General features: G+C 41.2%; 1 protein-coding gene across 1 annotated transcript in view; it reads left to right on the top strand.

Moving 5' to 3' along the window:
* Positions 1-21020, top strand: part of WDFY4 (WDFY family member 4) — a 561873-nt gene that overhangs the window by 9624 nt on the left and 531229 nt on the right. Inside the window, exons 2-7 of the mRNA XM_006874619.1 lie at positions 6538-6652; positions 7526-7632; positions 9522-9656; positions 15389-15578; positions 17110-17299; positions 20594-20751. Coding sequence (XP_006874681.1) covers positions 6538-6652; positions 7526-7632; positions 9522-9656; positions 15389-15578; positions 17110-17299; positions 20594-20751 — 895 coding nt within the window. The remainder of the gene's footprint in view (positions 1-6537; positions 6653-7525; positions 7633-9521; positions 9657-15388; positions 15579-17109; positions 17300-20593; positions 20752-21020) is intronic.

Here is a 21020-nt window from a genome sequence, read left to right as displayed (position 1 = left end):
CTGCTAGGGATTATAATCATTGTAGTGAAACACAAAGTATATGATTTGTTGAACTATAACTTCACTCAATTCACAATAAAAACTTTAAAAACAAAACAAAATGCTAAGCATTTATCAAGCTGAAAGAATGGAATAAAAAAAAATTAAGCTTCAATTAGCAATGCTGAAGGATTCTATGGGCAAAATATTGAATGATGCAGAAAGCATCAAAAGAAGATGGAAGGAACATACAGAGTCACTGCACCAAAAGAAATGGTTGGTGTTCAGCCATTTCCTGATGTTGCATATGATCAAGAGCACATCACACTAAAGGAAGAAGACCAAGGTGCACTGAAGGCATTGGCAAAGAAGAAGGCTCCAGGAATTGATGGAATACAAATAGGAATCTTTCAACAAACTGATGCAACACTGGATACACTTATTCATTTATGCCAAGACATTTGGAGGACAGCTACATGAGTAGAAGAGATCCATATTTGTGCCCATTCCAAAGAGAGGTGACCCAATGGAATGTAGAAATCATCAGACAATATCATTAATACCATATGGAAGTAAAATTTTGCTCAAGATATTTGAAAAATGGCTGCAACAGTACAATGACAGGGAAATGCCAGAGGTTCATGACGGATTCAGATAAGGAGGTGGAAGCATAGATATCATTGCTGATGTCAGAGAATACCAGAAAGATATATTTGTGCTTCGTTGATTTTATTGGCTACACAAAGGCTTTTGACTATGTAGATCATGACAAGCTACAGACAACTTTGAGGACGATGAATATTCCAGAACAGTTAAATTGTGCTCATGAAGAACCTGTCATTCGAAAAGAAGGGAATATTGAATGGTTTAAAATGAGGAAAGGTTTGTGCTAGGGCTGTATTCTTTCACCATACTTACTCAATCTGTATGTCGAGCAGATAATTTAAGAAGCTGGATTATATAAAGAAGAACATGGCATCAGGAATGGAGGAAGACTCATTAACAACCTGCAATATTCAGATTATGCAACCTTGCTTGCTGAAAGTGAAGAGGACTTAAAACACTTACCAATAAAGATCAAAGATGACAGTCTTTGGTATAGGTTACACCTCAATGTAAAGAAAACAAAAATCCTCACAACTGGACAATTAAATAACATCATGACAAATGGAGAAAAGATGTTGTTGTTGGTATGTGCCGTGGAGTCGGTTCCGATTCATAGTGACCCTGTATAGGGTTTCCAAGGCTATAAATCTTTACGGGAGCAGAAAGCCTCATCTTTCTCCCGCGGAGCAGCTGGTAGTTTTGAACTGCTGACTGTGAGGTTCGCAGTCCAATTCATAACCACTACGCTACCAGAGCTCCTTTGAGAAAAGATAGAAGTTGTCAAAGACTTCATTTTGCTTGGATCCACCATCAACAGTCATGGAAACAGCAGTCAAAATATCAAACAACATTTATTGCATTAGGCAAATCTGATATACGAGACCTTTTTAAAATGTTCTTGGGCAGAGGTGTCAGTTTGAGGACTAAGGTACACCTCACCAAAGTCATGAAATTTTTCAGTAGCCTCATAAAGTGAATAAGGAAGACTGTAGAAGAATTGATGCATTTGAATTATGGTGTTGAAGAAGAATATTAAAAGTACCATGGACTGCCAGAAAAAAACCCAAAAAAAATGTGTGTTGGAAGAAGTACAGCCAGAATATTCCTTAGAAGTCAGATGGCCAGACTTCATCTCTCATACTTTGGACGTTTTATCAGAAGGCACCCACCCCTGGAGAGGAACATCATGTTAGGTAAATTTGAGGGGTCAGAGAAAAAGAAGATGACTTCCAACAAGATGGATTGGTACAGTGGCAGCAGCAATGGGCTCAGAAGTAACAGCGGTTGTGAGGATGGTGCAGGACCAGGCAGTGTTTTGTTCTTTTGTGCATCAGGTCGCTATGAGTCGGATCTGACTCGACAGCACTAAACAACAACAATTATTTATGGTTATCAATTACAGTTGGAGTCCTAGTGTGGCACTGTGGGTTAATGCACCACACTGCAAAAGTTGTTTGAACTGCATGGTTGGCAGTCCAAACTCACCAGTTGCTCCCCAGAAACCCTATATAAGTTTGCTATGAGTCAGAATGGACTCAATGGCACTTAACAATAACATCTATTATAGCCACCCCTCAAAAACCTTATACATGAGTCAGAACCATGAGCCAATGGCACTTAGCAACTTAACAACAATAATCGATTGCACTAAATATAGGGGTGATTTGTTATACAATAATAGATGACAGGGTGAAGAAGCCATCCATTCCCTAGTGCTGAGGTATTGAAGCAATACTAGATTGGTTGTACTAAGATATGTGTGTGATTGTGTGTGTGGGTACGTGCATGTCCACAGTTCTTTTAGGCTAACTGTCCATTCAGCAGTGCAGCATTCACTCCACTGAATGGGTCACTCATTCTTGTAAAAAAAGACAAATGTGATTGAATTGACAATTTAATGAAGATATTAGTTGTTGTACAGTCCTGGTGTGGCACTTTGGGTTAATGCACTGGACTGCAAAGTCAGTTTGAACCACAAGGTTGGCATTTCAAGCTCACCAGCCACTTCTTGGAAACCCTATACAGGGTTGCTATGGGTTGGAACCAACTCAAGATCACTTAACAACGATATTAGTTGCTGTAGAGTTGGTTCCTACTTATGGAGATTCCATGTATGTTGGAGTCAAACTATTTCATAGGGATTTCAGTAGCTGATATTTTGGAAGTAGATCACTAGGTCCTTCTTCTGAGGTGTTACTGAGTTGAGTCCAATCTCCAACCTTTCTGTTAGCAATGGAACATGTTTGACTACCCAGAGACTCCTGAATAAAGATAAGTAACATTAAAGTAGCATGGGTAATCAATAGTCATTTTCATGTTTGTTGTCCTAAGACAAAGGTAAGGTTATATATTACTTTATTGTCAATGCCTGATTTTAACCCACCATGGACTGGGACCTGAAACTTGATTTATTGTCATTGTCTGGAAACATTACAGTTTTGTAAATTTCTGATGCACCATTTTTTTTTTTCTTTAATTTACAAAAGGAAGGCTCAATTATGCCCCACTAGTAGGGAAAATTCAGGTAAGGTCTATGAAACATTTTGAGCTCAGTTAAAGACAAAATCCTCTAACTTTCCAGTAACAGAGTAGCAGTAACATTGAAGTCATATTTGGAACCAATTGGGTACTCTTTGTCATACAAAAGCTGAGATTTTCTCTCTATATCAAGATCCTTTACCTTATTTTCCTTTCGAGACCAAAAGCATCCATTTTTTCCTTTTCCTTCCTCCCTACCTTCCTTCCTTTTCTTTGCTTCTTCTTCCTCTTTCCCTCTCTTTTTCTTTTTTCTCCCTCCTCTCTTTCTCTGTCTCTCTCACTCTTTCTTTGTTTCTCTCTCTTTCTTTCTTTTCCTCCATGTAAGAGGACAGCCACCAGGCATTATGTTGCAATTTAGATAATGTGAGTAAATAAAGTTTTTTTTTGTTGTCTTTTTTTATTTTTATTTTTTTTTTCTTTTAAATATTGAGCAATAATCTCCTATCATGCAAGTCCCACTTTGGGACAATATTAGGTCCTTTTGGAAAGCTGCCTTAACTCTTTGGGGTCTCAGTGGAACCATTCAGTGAGTGATTGCCTCTCTGCATCAAATGGCCCCCTGGTGGCCTCCAGAAGTGTCCATTGCAGTCTCAGGAAGGGATCTAAGCATTGGGAGCTTCTGCTCAGTATACAATTACTGTTCAACTCACAGTGCTCCAATTTGCTTTATTGTGGAGTGGCTTCTGGAGTCCCACTGCTCGGGAGGTGGTGTCTATGATTCTGAGTCAACTGTCTGCAAATTGGTCTTTGAGGGGATTGCAGAAGAAGCACAGAAATTTGTTAGAGAAAGATTGCAATGGAGCTCTCAGTCCTGGGAAGGAAATAATCTTAACATACAAATGTCAAGTAAGAAAGACTGACTTTGTCTTCCTAAGGATTCAAGTTTTGGTTGATAACTGTTTCCAGGTGATGACTATAATTTCTTGGATAAGCAAATACTAGTTGAACACTGTCCTCAGTTCATAGAACTACAGTAACAGAAATGCTAAAAAGTACGTGGCTCTAGCAAATGGTAATCCAGAGGAAGGCTTTCTCTTTCAGTCTTTTCTGTCACCATACAGCATACAAAGAAGAAAAGCATTTCCAATCAACTACAGCTGCCTGCATATACATTCTAGAGCCCATTCCCCTCCCACATCTGATGGGGATAGTTGCTAACCTGAATTTGGCAAGTATCATTCCCTGTATGTATACTTCTACTAGATACATATATGCCCATAAGCAATAAACATACATTCAAGGTTTTTGTGGAATCATACTATAATATACTTTAGTAACTTACTTTTTCTACTTATTGTTTTATTTCTAGGGTTTATCATGTTGATATATTTAGCTCTATTTCTTCTTGAGTTTTATATTGTTGCTGTTAAGTGCCACTGAGTCAGTTCTGACTCACAGTGACCCTATTTAGGGATTCTGAGGAGTGGTTGGTGAGCTTGAACTACTGACCTTGCAGTTCAAACTGACATTGCAGTCCAGCACATTAACCCACAGCACCACACCAGGTCTCCTGAGTTTTATATAGTATTCCATTATATAACTGTACCACAACTTATTCATCCATTGCCTATTGGATGAATATTGTTTTCCAATTTTTCACAGTCACAAATAATGCTGCATAAATGTTTCCTGTGCAAGTATAATTTTTCTGGAGAATATATCTAAAGGTGGTCTTGCTAGATTGTACGGTATGTCAATATATTAGTCAGGATTCTTCAGAGAAACAGAACATATATGTTGTTGCTGTGTGCCGTTGAGTTGGTGTTGACTGATAGCAAACCTTGTAAAGGGTTTCTTAGGCTGCAAATCTTTCCCTTAGGTGGCCACTCAGGAGTTTTTAAGATCCCAGATGCTGCTTACCAAAGTAGGGTATAGAACATGGTCTTTGTGAACTCTGCTATGCCAGTTGATCATGCTGTCTCCTAAAACTGTGGTTCTGAGTCCTCAGGCCCAGAAACTCATTGTTTAATAATGTCTAAGACATTTTCATCATTTTGCCAACTGTAAGCACTGGACTGCTAACCAAAAGGTCAGTAGTTCAAGTACACCAGCCACAAGGTTGTTATGAGTTGGATCTGACTTGACAACACTTAATAACAAAACAACAATCTTCCATCACATTTCATCGTTGTATCTGCAGCAAAGGTACATATATCCTTTTTCAAACCCTTTGGTATTTGTGGGTATACTCTCAGTCTTCCTCCTATACCCATTCAGCCTTGTGTATCTGATCATGTATCTAACCACAGAACACTGTTGTTCCAAGGTTGTATACATAACTCTATTTACCTCTATTCCTATTGGCCCTGTGTCTTAACCTGTCTTCATCATTCTTTTGCCAACCTCCCTCTTCCTGTATATTGCCCTTTTTCTCATCCAACTTAACATGTACTGCCCTCTAGCCAGTGAATCCCTCTCCCTTCCCTCCTACCTCTGGTAACCATCAAAGAACAAGCCTTTTAGCATGAAAACCTTCTCTTGAGTTTTTACATTAGTGGTCTTATTTGTCCTTTTGTGATTGACTGATTTCACTATTCCTACATTTGGTTTTGTGAGAATATAAAATATTTCATTATAGTTTTAGTTTACATTTTCCTTATTATTCATGATTTACTTTGTATTTTATTTCTATAAATCAAACAGTTTAAAAATTTTAGTTTGTTTTCTATCTGGTTATTTGCCTTTTTTTTTTTTTTCTTTCTATTTTTAATCCATTTGTTGGAGTTTAGGCACTAAACCTTTGTTATTGCACTGCAAATATTTGTCCCAGTCCATGTTCTCCTCTTCACTGTTTTATAGTATCTTTTAATATATATATATATATATAACAATTCTAAATATTTTTATTGTTTTAGCAAATGTAGTGTCTACATAGCAAGAAAACAGTGGAAATGATTTTCTTTTGGGATTTTGAATTTATCCTAGTGAAATAACCAAATGACTAAGTACAACATATCTGCACATGATTTGGGGACTGTAAAATAGAATTACAAGGGAAACGAGGAAGAGAAAGTCCTGGAGAATCCCTATGGGAATTAGTGGGCACATGGTGGGACCACTCATGGATGTAAGGAATAGGAAGATGCAGTGTGTTTTGGAGAAAGTAATGGATTGGACTACATGGTTTGTACAGTTCAGGTGCATGCAGTTAAGGGGAGATGTTCCCGGGTTGATTGGATGTATGGATCTGGAATGCAACAGAAAATTAAAGACTTTAGAGACATTGTCATAGGGGTATGGTTGAAACTGTGAGGGTGTATGGATTATTGTCCTTTTTGACTCACCTGAGGAAGGGGAGAGAAGCCATTGCTTTGGGATGAAAAGGAGGGAGACGAAGTGATTCTGGTGACTTGCTTTGTAGTACTGACATTTCTGGCCAATATTTTGATGGGCTCCCTGTTTGCTCCCCTTCAGGCCTGGGAACACTCTGTGGGGATCATTTGCTTTCCCGATATCCAAATGCTGGCAGAAGATGTGTCCCATCAACTTGCCCAAGAGATACAGAAGGCTCTTGCTGGAAAGCCTGCAGGTAAGAGAACACAGGTGTTAGAGAAGACTTTCTGGAGGATAAAAAAGAGGGCTGACCAGCTTTCAAGACGCTCATAGCCCTCAGGTTAAGCATCTCCCTGCTTTATAGTGGAGTTTTGTAGAGTAGTACTTTCCAAACTGCACAATGAACCAATTCCACTACTGAGTAGAACTCAGTTCTCATACTGAAAATGAAGGAAAAGGCTTGGGGAGGAAGGATGAGAGCTCAGTTACCCCTGGGAGACAGAGACTACATTTTTACCACTTTCATTCACCCTGCCCTCTTGTCATTAACATACACACACATACACACACACCCCAAAATAAGACAAAAACCAACCAGGACAAGGCTCCTGAGAGTTCAGTGGAAAGCATGATACAGAGAAGACAGAGTTCAGAGCATGTTGACTGCTGTGGAGTCTCCTCACTTGCAGTTTTCACTCTTTGGAACAGACCTTGGAGGACACCAGAATTTGACAATGGGCTTGGGGTTGTGGGGAGGAGAGAATTCCAAGGGTAGGACAAACTTGAGCATGGTATGGATTTTAGGCATGCTGGCATGTGAGGAGCTGTACAATCCAGAAGTGGGGTAATAGAAGCTTCTGAATTGTGGGGACTCCAATTGTTTGTTCTCATTCAATGGCAGTAACTTGTTGAACAAGGGGAGTGGGATGATAAAGATTGTCCTTCAAGGAATTTAAACTGCAGAATGTGAAATATTTGTTTAATTCAGGTGGGGTTGGGGGGTGGTAGGCAGTAGGCAGACATCCTGTAGAAGTGTTAAGATAAATCTCAGGTGGATGGGGAGTTGGGTGGCAAGTCCCACTGCACATGTGACCAGTCATGCTTTCTTTACTTCCTGTATTCTTGTCAGAGCAAGCACGGACAATGGCTGGGAGGTTACTACAATGGAAGGGGGATGCAGATCAGAGTGGCTACCTGCTTCTGAAGTCTGTGTATGTGCTCACAGGAACAGACTCGGTAAGGTCCAGGTCCTATCAGCCATTGTCTTTTACCTTCCTCCCCACTATGCAGGGTCATGTCCCAAGGGTTGCATGGCCTGAGAATATCTCCTTTTTATGAAGCTCCTTTTTTCTTATTTTCCTTGCCATATTGCTATTGTTGCTAAATGCCATGGAATCAGTTCTGACTCATAGCAACCCTGTATAGGGTTTCTGAGGAGCAGCTGGTTGAGTTTGAAGCACCAACCTTGCAGTTCAGTGCTTTATCCTGAAGCACTACACCAGGACTCCTCCTTCACATAGAGGACATAAAGTTTGGGGTATGATAATCAGATGTGATCCCTGCCTTTTCCGTTGTTTCACCTACCTGCCACTCATCTGTGTTGCTTATTTGAGGGTTGGGAATATAACGGGCAATAATTTGAATAATATCTTTATTATTGCATTGTTGTTAGGATTAGTTTTTTGACTATTTATTGCAGAAAGAGGATATCAGATAAGAGGCTGATACCTGAAATTAACCAAAGGACAACTTGACTTCTTGTCATAAACTACCATGACACCTGCCAGGCACAATGGCTTTCAACACAAAACAAGTTCCTTTTGCCTCTGGGAAAGAAGAGACTTGTCTTCAGTCTGAGTGGTGACAGATAAATTTAGGGCTTGTTTTCCCAAAGCAGTAAAAGGAGGGGGTGGTTGGTTGTCAGTGGAGCCAGTGGAGCATGTGGAAAATGTGGAGACAGCCACCCTGAGGGAGAGACCATCATGGCAGAGCCAGGTGTCAGATAAAGGGAACTTATTACCCTACAGTGGAAACTTTTAGGGAGAAAATAAGTTACCTGCGTAATGTTCTCAATTCGGGAGTGGACAATATGAATATGCTCTTCTTCTTTGTCTGTGGGGGACATTCTATTGGACTGATCATACACTCCTGCGTGGACAGTGTGCATGCATACAGAGTTTGCAGCTTTTCTAACCTTGATGGAGCTGCAGAAAAGCTTGATGGTGCAAGAAAAGCTGACAGAACGTGCATGGCTGTTCCTCTCCATCTCTGCCAACTCCATATGTCTTCTCAGTCTCTCTGATGGCATCTGGGACTGCTGGGGTTATATATGTTGTTGTTGTTATTATGTGCCGTGGAGTCGGTTCTGACTCATAGCAACCCTGTACAGGGTTTCTGAGGCTGTAAATCTTTACGGGAGCAGAAAGCCTCCTCTTTCTCTTTCGGAACAGCTGGTAGTTTTGAATTGCTGACCTTGTGGTTCGCAGCTCAATTCATAACCACTATGCTACCAGAGCTCCTTGAGGTTGTATATAGCTGTCTGACATAACAACTTAGCCTATAGGGCCATTTTGGTCTTGGTGAGGTCTTTGGTCCAGATGAACATGAGTAGCTCCCTGGTCAGGCCCATAATTAAGCTGTCTATTCATTTGCAATCAGTCATGCCCTTCTGACTGAGTTTCTGGTTCCATAACCAGGAGTTCTGGTGTGGTGCTGTAGGTAATGCATTAGACCACAATGTTGGTTTGAACTGTAAGTTCAATGCTTCAAAACCACCAATCGCTCTTGGAAACCCAATACAGGGTTGCTCTGAGTCAGAACTGACTTAACAGCAGTTAACAACAATTAGGAGCCAATTGATCAAATTCAGCCATGTGAATTGCTAGGAAGCCCTTGTTTTCTACTTTTCCTCGCTGTCTCCCTCTCCCACTCTGTCACCCCATCCCTCTCTTCCTCCCTTCCATCAGCTGTTTACTTAATTCATCTTCACAAAAGCCTCAGGTAGGGCTCTATCATTGTCTTTATTTTACTCTTGAAATCCAGAGAAGGGAAAGAATCTAAAATGGTGTCTGATGCCTGTTGAGCCTCTAGTTGTGTGTTGTACTCTCTCTCCTCTTCCCTTCCAGAAGACACTGGGTCAAATTGCTGAATCTGGACTCCCAGCCCTGCTCCTACAGTGTCTTTACCTCTTCTTCATCTTTCCTCCTGAAAATGATGAGCTTCCAGAAAACAGCCTTCAAGTTCAGAGGATGTTTGTGCAGGTAAGTCAGAAGAGAGTGCCTCTACCTCTACCTGGCCAACCCCTTGCTGACTCCTAAACACATCTCTGAGATGCTTACCTTTCCTTGGATGGCTCTGGTCACCCAGGAATGCTAAGGCCTCTTTCTCAGTCTAGTCCCAAAGCACCTGTATCCTGCTGGAGTACCTGGCTCATTTCCCTCCTCCATTAGCTTCAGATGCCTTGGAACCCTATGTATTTAGATGTGGATTTTCTTCTTGTCTTCCCATCTCATTATATAACAGTATCAATATCTCCTTTTTTTTCTCACCTAGAATGAGGTTTTCATCTTCCTTCCAACAGCTGCCTCCTCTACTTGGCTACCCTACTCTACCTACCCCACCTAGCTGCTTCTCATCTAGTCTGTACTCCTTTGTTCTGTCTACTCTTCCTAGCACCTGAAATCCCCACTTCTGGCTCCTTCCTCTTTGAACACAAGCATGCTGAAATCCCTAGGGCAATGTGCCTCCCATACATGGCCTCCATCAACCCCAGAATGTGTATATTATTGTTACACTGATTCTGTAAATGGAGATATTAAGGTATGGGAGTAAGCATCAAATCCAGGGTCACAGTAGGTAAGGGAATTTTAAAGGACACTGGGAATCTTTCTCCAAGTTCACTTGCCTAGTAATGCCACCTCACCCACCTCTTAGAAATCATCCCTGGGCACTAAGCATCAAGTGCAACTTCTTCTTGTCATTGTCATCCTTCCTTGCCTATCCAATCAACCAGCAGCTTATTAGAAAAGCAAAAGTATGTCCTTAAAGGAGGGAATAGGTCTGTCTACCATGGAGTGATAAAGACTGAGAGAGGATCTCAGGACTGGCTTTTTATTAGTTATATTTTAACATATGAAATTGTTGTTGTTAAGTGCAGTGGAGTTGGTTCTGATTCATAGTGATCCTGTATAGGGTTCTGAAGGAGCAACTGGTGGGTTTGAATTGCCAGCCTTATTGTTTACAGTCCAGTGCTGATCTTACAGCACCACACCAGGAGTCCAACATATGATAATAGAAAGGAGAATATTCATGGATTTTCTGGGAGTGGCAGGGGAATTCCTGGTGTCACTCCTTTCTTGTCTTGACTTGGTCCTGGTTAAATCTGTCATGGACCCTGTGGGTATGTGATTTAGTATTATCATGAGGTAAGGGACATACTTCGATCACTAGTTCCCCAGACTGTGCATGCTTCAAGTCTGGACATTCCCTTGCCTCAGGTTTTCTTCCTCATGTGGTTAACTTATCTGATTGATTGGTCTCACCTGGTGAGGTCCCCTTGATTGATAATTCAGCTCCTGATACCCTGCCTTTTGACTCCCATGATGTCCCTATAGAGGCAGAGTTATCAGTGCCTTTAAAATTAGTCAGACTTGAGAACCAATTTTGAATCATCCTTGTGATTTTGCTTCTCTGGAACCATTTGGTACCAATGACTTAGGCTGGGATCTCTAGTGTAGCAAAACCAGTGAAACTTATATATGTATATATGCATATATATGCACATATGTTGTTGAATATATATATGTTTGTATGTATAAAGAGAAATGGCTTACAATTGTAGAGGTGGGAGAGTCCAAAGTCTGGGTCAGATGAACCAAGATCAGCAGGGAGGTCTGGTAGGCAGACAAGCAGGTAGATCATAGAGCAGGCAACTGGCTGAAGTCCAAGGAACCACAGTTTGAAGGATGAGCCAGATGCAAGATCCAGACCCAGTGGAAAACATGCAAGATTTGCCTGAATGTCCACTCTATTGGAAGCAGTCCACACTCTGAAGGAAATATCCTTTCAATTCATTGGCTGCTCATAGGGAATCATCATAGAGTTAACTATGTCTGTTCATAGCTAATCATCATAGAGTTAATGACACGTTTCATAGTCAATCATCATAGATTTAACTACACTGTATTAGATTTCATCAAGGGAGTATTCACATCTCAAATTCTACACCATTGGGAATCCTGGCATAGTCAAGTTGACACAAAACCTGAACAATGTCCTTCTCTATGAGGCTTTCTACTCCCGTAAAGATTTACACCCTCGGAAAGCCTGTACAGGGTCGCTATGGGTTGGAACCGACTTGACGGCACTTAACAACAACAACAACAACATGATAACATGTGCAAAGTATGAGAGATGACGTTTCACCATCCTGGTTTTTAAAGAGCATTCTGGCTGTACTTCTTCCAACTTAGATTTGTCTGTTCTTCTGGCAGTCCATTGTACATTCAATATTCTTCATCAACACCATAAATCAAATGCAGCAATTCTTCTCAACTCTTCCTTATTCATTGCCCTATTTTCACATGCACATGAGGCTATTGAAAATCCTATGGTTTGGGTCATGCATGCATTAGTCCAAAACTGTTATCTTTGCTCTTGACCACTTTAAAAAGGTCTTGTGCAACAAATTTGCCTAATGCAATATGTTGTTTGATTTCTTCACTGCTGCTTCTGTGAGTGTTGATTGTAGACCCAAGCAAAACTAAGTCTTTGACAACTTTAATTTTTCTCCTTTTGTCATGATGTTATTTATTAGTCAAGTTGTGAGGATTTTTGTTTTCTTTACGTTGAGGCGAAACCCACACTGCATCAGTAAGTATTTTAAGTTCTCGTCACTATTAGCAAGCAAGGTTGTATCATCTGCATATCACAGGTTATTATTAATGAATCTTCCTACAATCCTGATATCACAGCCGTTCTTCATAGAGTTTAACTTCTCAGGTTATTTGTTCAGCATACAGATTAAATAAATATGGTAAAAGAATACAATCCTGGCATGCACCTTTCCTGTATCCCCTTGTTCTGATTGAACAACTGCCTCTTTTTCTATGCACAGTTTCCTCATGAGCACAGTTAACTGTCTGGAATACCCATTTTCACAATGTGAACTGTGGCTTGCATGATGCACAGTATCAAAAGACTTTTCATAGTTAATAAAGCACAAGTAAATATCTTTCTGGAATTCTCTGCTTTCATCTAAGATTCATCTTAATAACATTGATCATCTTAATAACATAAGAAATTATATTCCTACTTCCATATCCTCTTCTGAATTCAGCTTAAATTTCTGGCAGATCTCTGTTGATGTACTGCTGCAGTGGTTTTAGAATTATCTTTAACAAAATTTTACTTGCATGCGATATTAGTAATATTGTTCAATGATTTCCACATTCCATTGGTTTACCTCTCTTTGCATAATGGTCACAAATATGATCTCTTCCAATCGGTTGGCCAGATAGCTGTCTTCCAAATTTCTTGGCATAGATGAGTGAGCGCCTCCAGTGCTGCATCAGTTTGTTGATTTGTATTCTGCCAACTCCTGGAGCCTTGTTTATCACCAATGCCTTCAGTGAAGCTTGGACTTGTTCCTTCAGGAGCACTGGTTGTTGGTCATATGTTACCTCTTGAAATGGTTGAACAGCAACCATTTCTTTTTTGGGACAGTGACTCTGTGTATTCCTTCCATGTTTTTCTGATACTTTCAGCATCATTCATTATTTAGCTCATGGAATCCTTCAATATTGCAAGCCGAGGATTGAATATACAGTCCTGGACATTTCTTCACCCCTTGACTTATAGATGGCCCTATAAGTCAAGACATCTATCTTTGCCCATTTGTGCATGTGTGTCAATGTCTATGCTGCTTTTTATATAACTCAGAACTGATTACGTATGACTCACGTGGTTGATTTTATAACATTAGCTTTATCATGAAACATGATTACATTAAATTGCATTATTTTATGTAAGTGATCGCATTGCATTAGATTCCATCCACAAGGATAGGGATTAGAATTTAAGAACCTATTTGGGGAAATATAATTGCGGTGCTGTAGAACAAGTACTGAAGTGCTTCTTAGAAACCATATACAGGGTCTCTGTGAGTTGGAACTGACTCAATGGCACTTAACAACAACAACAATTCTAGTCACAACAGTGGGTCATCCCTTCAGCTTCATTGAGGGATATTAGTTGTGATTTGTCTATATTTAATCACATTTTAAATGGTAGCCAAAACACTGTCATTGTTACTTTTGCAAACCTTTGTCTCAGGGCCTTTCTGTGTCTTGTTGAAGATGAATGTGAGCCATGAGTGATGGACTCTGTGTTCCACAGGTATTTTTATTATTTTAGTCAACAAAAGTATACCGAGCACCCACTCAGGACTTATAGTATAGAGAACAATGCCCGGTAACTCCTAGAGACTAGAGTTAGGCCAGAAAGTTACCAAAATTTTTAAGTGCTGTCAAGGAAATCTCAAAAGTATGCTGGAAAATTATGACAAGGGGCCTGGTTATAGTAGAGAATAAATGAAGATTGTCTTGAGGACATGGCATTTAAACAGAGACTTGACATTGACAAGGAATCAGAGAAGATGGCCAGGCCTGGTTAGGGTGAAGGAGGGACGAAGAAACCAACCCATTTAAAAGACCAGTGGAGACAAGATGAGCATTTAGTCAAACTGACCACACTTACCTACCTGTCAGGGATGCTAGGAAGTGTGGTCTGAAGGTGACTGCACAGTTTCAACTATATTGCCATACTGAAAAGGGGCTAATGGATTTTGTTGGAAGGAACTCAAGATATTTGTCAAACTGGAAGAAAGTTGGTGTAGCTAGAGCCCCCAGAGCCTAAGGAAGACCCTTAAGAGATGAAGTCAGAAAGGAGGCAGGGCTGGTCCATGCAAGACTCTGCAAGCTATGCTAGTTCATCTGGATTCTGTCCTGATTGGTGATGAAGGTGCTGGAAGTCACTCTGGTAGACTAGATTTGTGGAGCCATGGATCCCAGTTAGGAGGTGTCTAATGTCATAGTCCTGCTTTAACCAATAACCACAAACTGGGTGGCTTATAAAAACAGAAATTTATTGTTTCACAATTTTGGAGGCTAGAATTCTAAATTCAGGTTGCTGGCTACACCATACTGTCTTTGAAGACAGAGATTCTTCCTTGTCTCTCTACTTTTGCTAGTTCCAGGTATTCTTGGACTTGTAGATGCATCTTATGCATCTTCCCATGAATGTGTGTCTCCTCTTTTATAAGAACACTGCTCAGGTAGATCACACCCTACTCTGATATGACCTTGTGTTAACTGACACTATCTTCAAAGACACTATTTACAAACAAAGTCAAGTTCACAGATTCCAGGGATGGTTTTGAGGGGCATAATTCAATTTATAACAGAAGTTTATAGGATAACACTCAGGATATTATGGCAAAGTCAAGTCTGAGTGTCAACCAGGGACACAGGACACATCTCTCTTTTTAGATAACATGCTCTATTACCTCTATACCTTAATTGCACTTTGTCACATTTCTATATAAAAGATACGGCCTTAAATCAATCATTCCTGCGTTATTTTGACTTGGAAAGGTTAGCAACTGCTTGTTGAGTTCAGACTTAAACTCAAGTATTGGTATTTTAGGGTAAGCACAGGACTGCAATGTCAATTTGAACCACAAGGTTGGCAGTTCAAACTCACCAGTCGCTCCTTGTAATCCTTATACTGGCCTGCTATGAGTTGGAAACGACTCAATGGCACTTAACAACAACTATGCATCTTACTTGCCTGGGGCAAAGGCTATCCCTCCTGCTAAGGCATGGCCATCACAGCTCTGGAAAGCAGGGAACTTTCTGTCACAGAAAGGCAGTTTCCTAACCAGAGTCTTCTTGGATTCTCTCTGCCTGCCCATTCCCCAACACCCCCCACCCAGATGTTGCTCAATATTTGCAGTGAGTCTCAGAGTCTTGAAGGACTTGTCTCAGGAACTGAACTTCAGTCTTTACTGATTGCCACGACCTGCCTTCGGGAGTACTGCTGCAGCTTTTGGAAAGAATCTACCTTCTGCGTGCTGAGAGCAATCTCCAAGACCCAGAACCCCAGTGTCATCCAGTACCTGCAGGGTATGTCACTAGGAGACCAGGTGTGGGCTGTGGGCCATGGAAGAGTTGTCCTTGAACTCTCAAGGCAAAGACTGGGTTCATTTTATATGAGATCATGAGAAATGAATAAGCAAGATTTTCACTGATGTGAACTATATCCAGTAGATGGCACTACACTGCTCCATTCATAAAAATGGTTTTATTGTTCATCTTGATTCATTGAAAGATGAAAGGGTCAATTCACTGATTACATGGCTAATATTCAGCATACAGGGGCAGGCCCATTTGCTGTCTGATTGGTGTCTTTGATATAGATTTTCATGCCATTGTGAAATGAAAAAACCTGAGATAAAGAACAATGAGGAATTTGCCAAATCAGCTATCAGTTCTGGGGATGCGAGATTCTGGTGTCTCAGGTTCTATTCAGAGACAGCATGTTCAGGGGTTAAGGCCATGGACCACTCGGGGCATACACTAGCTCTACTCCTTTTGGCACTTAATTGCCTATCCTCTCATCTATCTAATGAGAGTAATAATACTTCTGATCTCCTTAGACTGTTATGATGATTAAATGAGTTGCTATATTTATAGTGCTTGCACAGTGCTTGGCACATGATGAGAGCACACAGGTATTTCCTGGATTTAATCAAAGGCAAGACACTTGAGGAGCCTACTTCAGTAGCAATAACAGGGGCATCCCTTCCATCATCTGCCTCCCCAGGGCTACAGGTAATGCTGAGAAATGTGGAGCCTGCTAAGCTTATAGAACCTCAGGAACATGTATTGACCTCCTCTCAGCTGCAGACCCACTGCAGGGCAGGCAGGGAATCTTGGCAGACTGGCTCCAAGGAGAAGATGCTGAGGGGAAGGTTCATTTCAGTTCACCTCTCCCCTCGCTTGCCACTGTGTCATTTCTTAATCTCCATTAGTTCAAGTGTCTCTTGGCAATACAGCACTCCATGTCTTGGGCTAACTTAGTTGGCCTCTTTGGGGAGAGGTGGGATCCAAGTCCAGTGTCACCTGCTTATCCAGAACCACTTGCTCAGTGGCTGTCTTCTTCCTTGGTCCTCCTGTGACAGCTTGTCTTGTCTATTCCTGACAAACTGGGCCCTGAGTTGAGGCATGGACCACAGTTTAGGGGTTCAAAGCTCTTGGTAAGGCCTGGCCCGCAATACTTACTCTTCTGTTTTGTATCCAATTGCCTCACAGGCCTGTATGTTCCTTAAAGATGCTGAATATTAAGAGTGGAGGGCAAATCCACTGCCTTTCCTCAGTATGACTCAGATTGCCATGGGGAACCTTCTTTTTTCATGCAAGAGTCAACAGAAACATGCTTGGATTCATTCCCATTGTTTCCTAACATGCAGTTTAAAGGGGGATGAGGAGGGTACTGCGCTCCTATAGGACTTTCAGTGACTGATGATAAACAGTTCTGTTCTCACATATGTGGGGTCCCATGATCAGTATTGATTTAATGGCAGCTGGGTTAGTTTGGATTGTGAGGGGAGTGCTATTGCCTCTGAATTGAATGGGATGTATTTTCCTCTGGCAGCCATGGATTGTGTTAAGATTTCCCTCCAGAACCTCTCCCGACTTGCAGACACATTCTCAGTTCCAGAGATGAGCGAGGCTATTGGCCTCATCTTGGGCTTTGTGAAGGATTCCTACCCCATCTCTTCAGATTTACTCCTGGAGTTTGAGAACGGAGAGGGCTACCCTCTGCTGCTTAAAGTGCTGCTTCGGTAAGTTTCTGTCCTTGGTAGGGGACACAACAAAGCTGCCCAAACACAGGTGTTCTGTCACTTGAGGGCCTTTGGAAACAGACAGATAGGAACATGGGAGTGGCAAGGGAGACCTTGATGTGAGACATTAGTGACTTAGTGATTGAATTCTCATCTCTCATATGAGAGCCCTGTGTCTGATCCTGGTCAGTGCATCTCATGCACAGCTACCACCTGTCTGTCATTTGAGGCTTGTGTGTTGCTATGATAATGAACATGACTTTAGTGGAGCCTCCAGACACTAAGAAGAAAAACCTGCTGATCTACTTCACAAAATAACCATTGAAAATCCTATGGAGTGAAACAGTCTGACCTATAACCAATCCTGGGAATGGTGCAGGACTGGTCAGTGCTTTTTTCTGTTATGTGTGGGGTTGCCATGAGTAAAGGCTGACTTGATGGCAGCTAACATAATCAATGTGTGTCCAGGTTTGAGGATCACTTTACTGGAGAATTAATCAAAGGGTGATGCAGTTTTACCAAGTCTAATTGGTGCCCTACACAGATCCCCTTGGCATGTCCCATCTCCATGCTGACAAACTTGACTTCCACCTGTCATAACCTGCATCTCTGTGTGGCACCACTATAACCTGCTCTACTGGGTACTTGTTGGGGGTTAGAGGTGCCAGGGATTTAACAACCACCAAGAGATTTCTTAGCCAATGACTAACATGAGACAATGGATAAGTACCCAGCAAATTTGTCCCTTAATTGGGATCGCTCTATGATGTCTCCTGGAATTCTCCAGAATTATGCTCTGTTGATCAATGTGTATTTGATTGGTAAATGTCTCCTATTGATGTCCTTCCATTCCTTATCTCATATGGCCTCTCCCCAAGTGGTAATTTTTTGGGTCAACTTCCAAACAAATTACTTTATATCAAATCCTTGATTCTTGGTAATTCCAAAAGAAGAAGAAACACTGATAGGTATGGACTCAGTGAGGTACTATCTCTGAGCCTGACTTGCCGTGTCATTTTCATTTTATGTCCTGGTATTAGATAGAGGCAAGCAATGGAAAACAAAGTCCTTGATGGTCCAAACATTTCCACTGATCTTGGAGAAACATCTGAAGGGCCTAGCCAAATGAGCTTGACTCATTTGCTCTAAGACTATGAGAAAGACTTCTCTGTGGGGATGCAACTCACGAATATACCTCTTTGATTTCAACACCCAAATATTCAGAATCTAGAGGAGGGGACTTGTAAGAGGGTATGAAGGCCCACAGCCCTCATAGTCCTCCAAAAGGATATGATTCAGTGACAAGTCTCAGAGTCTTCCTCCAAGGGGATGCTAGAAGTAAATGTTACTGTGGGTACATAGGAGTCCTAGTGTGGCACTGTAAGATAAACAATGGACTGCTAATTGTAAGATCAATGATTCAAACCCACCATCTACACCTTGGAAATTCTATACAAAGTTGCTAAGAATGGGAACTGACTCCACAGCACATAACAACAACAATATGGGCACATAAGGGAAACTGTTGTGTTTTCCAAAATGGATCATGAGTTAGGAGTTTAACTTCCAACCTTTTCACAGGGTAGCCTCTCCTCTTACCCTTTCTTATGTGGCCTCTTTAGAAATCTTTGCCTGCAATCTCCTTTTATGGGGATTCAAAGGCTCATTTAGGCCAGAGAATTGATGTATTTAGGATATTTGAGGGTTAATTTCAACATCTTGGCAACTTAGTGGGGAGCTTGCCCCACAATGGAGAAGATAAGGCTGAGAATGGAGTTCAGACCTTCACAGACTCCTGGCTCTGCATGGCTCAAATATTTCATTTTGGTGCCTGAAGAGACAAGCAGTTGAGTCTCATGTCGGAGTAGATGCTGTTTTTGCTTCTTAGAACAGCTTTATCTTGCTATCTATCAATCTCTTTGTTTTCTTTGTCCTCAAACTAGTTCTATTTTTAATTGATTGGGTTTCATCTCTTGGTGGCCTCAATGCATCTCTTCTGACTCAGAACATGTATAGATGTCCACATGCTGTTCTGTAGATACATCCACCTGGGGCTTCCTCTCAACTTTAGTCTATTTAAGTAGGTGTCTTATAAGTACTGCAGGGCATTAATGCTGGTGTTCCACCTTATTACAGTGTTGCTATTTTAATGAATATTGGCAATCTTGAAAGAGAGAAAGACAGACATAAGAACCCAGCACTGATATGCACAAGGCTATCGACTAAACTATTGTACATTTTCAGTTTGCCAGGGCCATCATTTCTTGCCTGTAGTAATCACAGAGGCCTGTGCTTTAGAAGTTTTTGACATTTCTTTGGTTAAATAGGTGATTTTGTTCAAAGGAGTGTTGGGAAGGGCCCCTTTCAGCCCATTGGTTTTTCTTCTAGCTTAACTGAACTCATACTGAAAGTTCTATCTTGAAGTTGTTGTTGTTGTTATGTGCCATCGAGTCGGTTCCGACCCATAGCGACCCTGTATAGGGTTTCCGAGGGTGTAAATCTTTACGGGAGTAGAAAGCCTCATCTTTCTCCCACAGAGCAGCTGGTAGTTTTGAACCGCTGACCTTAAGGTTCGCAGCCCGATTCGTAACCACTACGCTACCAGAGCTCCTTGAAGTAGAAGACCTAAAATCAGTCTTTAGAAATCTCAGTGAGAAGAACAAGGCAGCCTACTTACTGAAGTTGTTTTTGTGTGTCATTGAGTTGGTTCCAACTCATAGTGGCCCTACATAGTGCTTTTGAAGAGTGAGTGGTGAGTTTGAACTGCTCCAAACTTGCAGTTAAAAGTCCAGTGTTTATCCTAAAGCACTACACCAGGACTCCTACTTATCTATAAAATAGTTAAAATAAAAACAATGCTGAACATGAAAACAAGTATAAAGAAGTCTGATAAAGTCCTGTTTTCTTTCATGATGTCTACTTTATTGTTTTATAAAAACATCCCCTCTTTTGCTTTGGTATTTCTCCAGCCCTGCTGGTACACTAAACCTGGGTCTTTTGGACATGTAACCCTGGAAATTAGCCTGCACATAAACAGATACTGTAACTTCTCTAGGTTCCTCTGTGTCTGGATTGCAGATTTTTAGGCCTAAGACTGATGTTTGTAAACTGAATGATGCTCATCCAGGGCATCCCATTGCCTTTTGATGCTAAGTAGCCTCTAGGGTGATTCCTTTAGAGTCTTTTCCAGGGCTCCTAACCTGTACTGCTTCTGCTCCCCTGTGAGGAGCACTACAGGAAATGTAGCTGCTTAATCTAAGAATTCCAAAGGAATCAACTTCATTGTCCCCACAGGTTTGATGGGCTTTCCCAGAGTGAAATGGACCCTCACTTGGAAGAGCTTTTCAGGCTGGTGATGTGGTTGACAACGTGTGGAAGGTCGGAGCTGAAGGTGTTTGACAGCATCACTTACCCACAGCGTGAAGGCTTCAAGTTCCATCATGAGGCTCTTGGTAGGTCCTTCACAGGTCTCTGCTGAACCAGCAGCAATTGATGGGGTGCCCTGACAAGGTTACACAGGTATTTTCCTGAATCTTTGTGTAGAAAACACACACACACACACACACACATACACAAAGCCCACAACATTTTTTAAGAAATGTTTTATTGTCAATTATGTGATAGTTTACATGGGAGAACATTAGTTTTACATTCATTCTATCGTATATCGTCTCATTGCCATGGTTACAATCCCCTCTATGCATCATCAACCAGCCAAAGT

Source organism: Chrysochloris asiatica, unplaced genomic scaffold, assembly GCF_000296735.1.
Source record: "Chrysochloris asiatica unplaced genomic scaffold, ChrAsi1.0 scaffold00289, whole genome shotgun sequence".
NCBI lineage: Eukaryota > Metazoa > Chordata > Mammalia > Afrosoricida > Chrysochloridae > Chrysochloris > Chrysochloris asiatica.
This window is presented reverse-complemented; position numbering and strand designations above follow the sequence as displayed.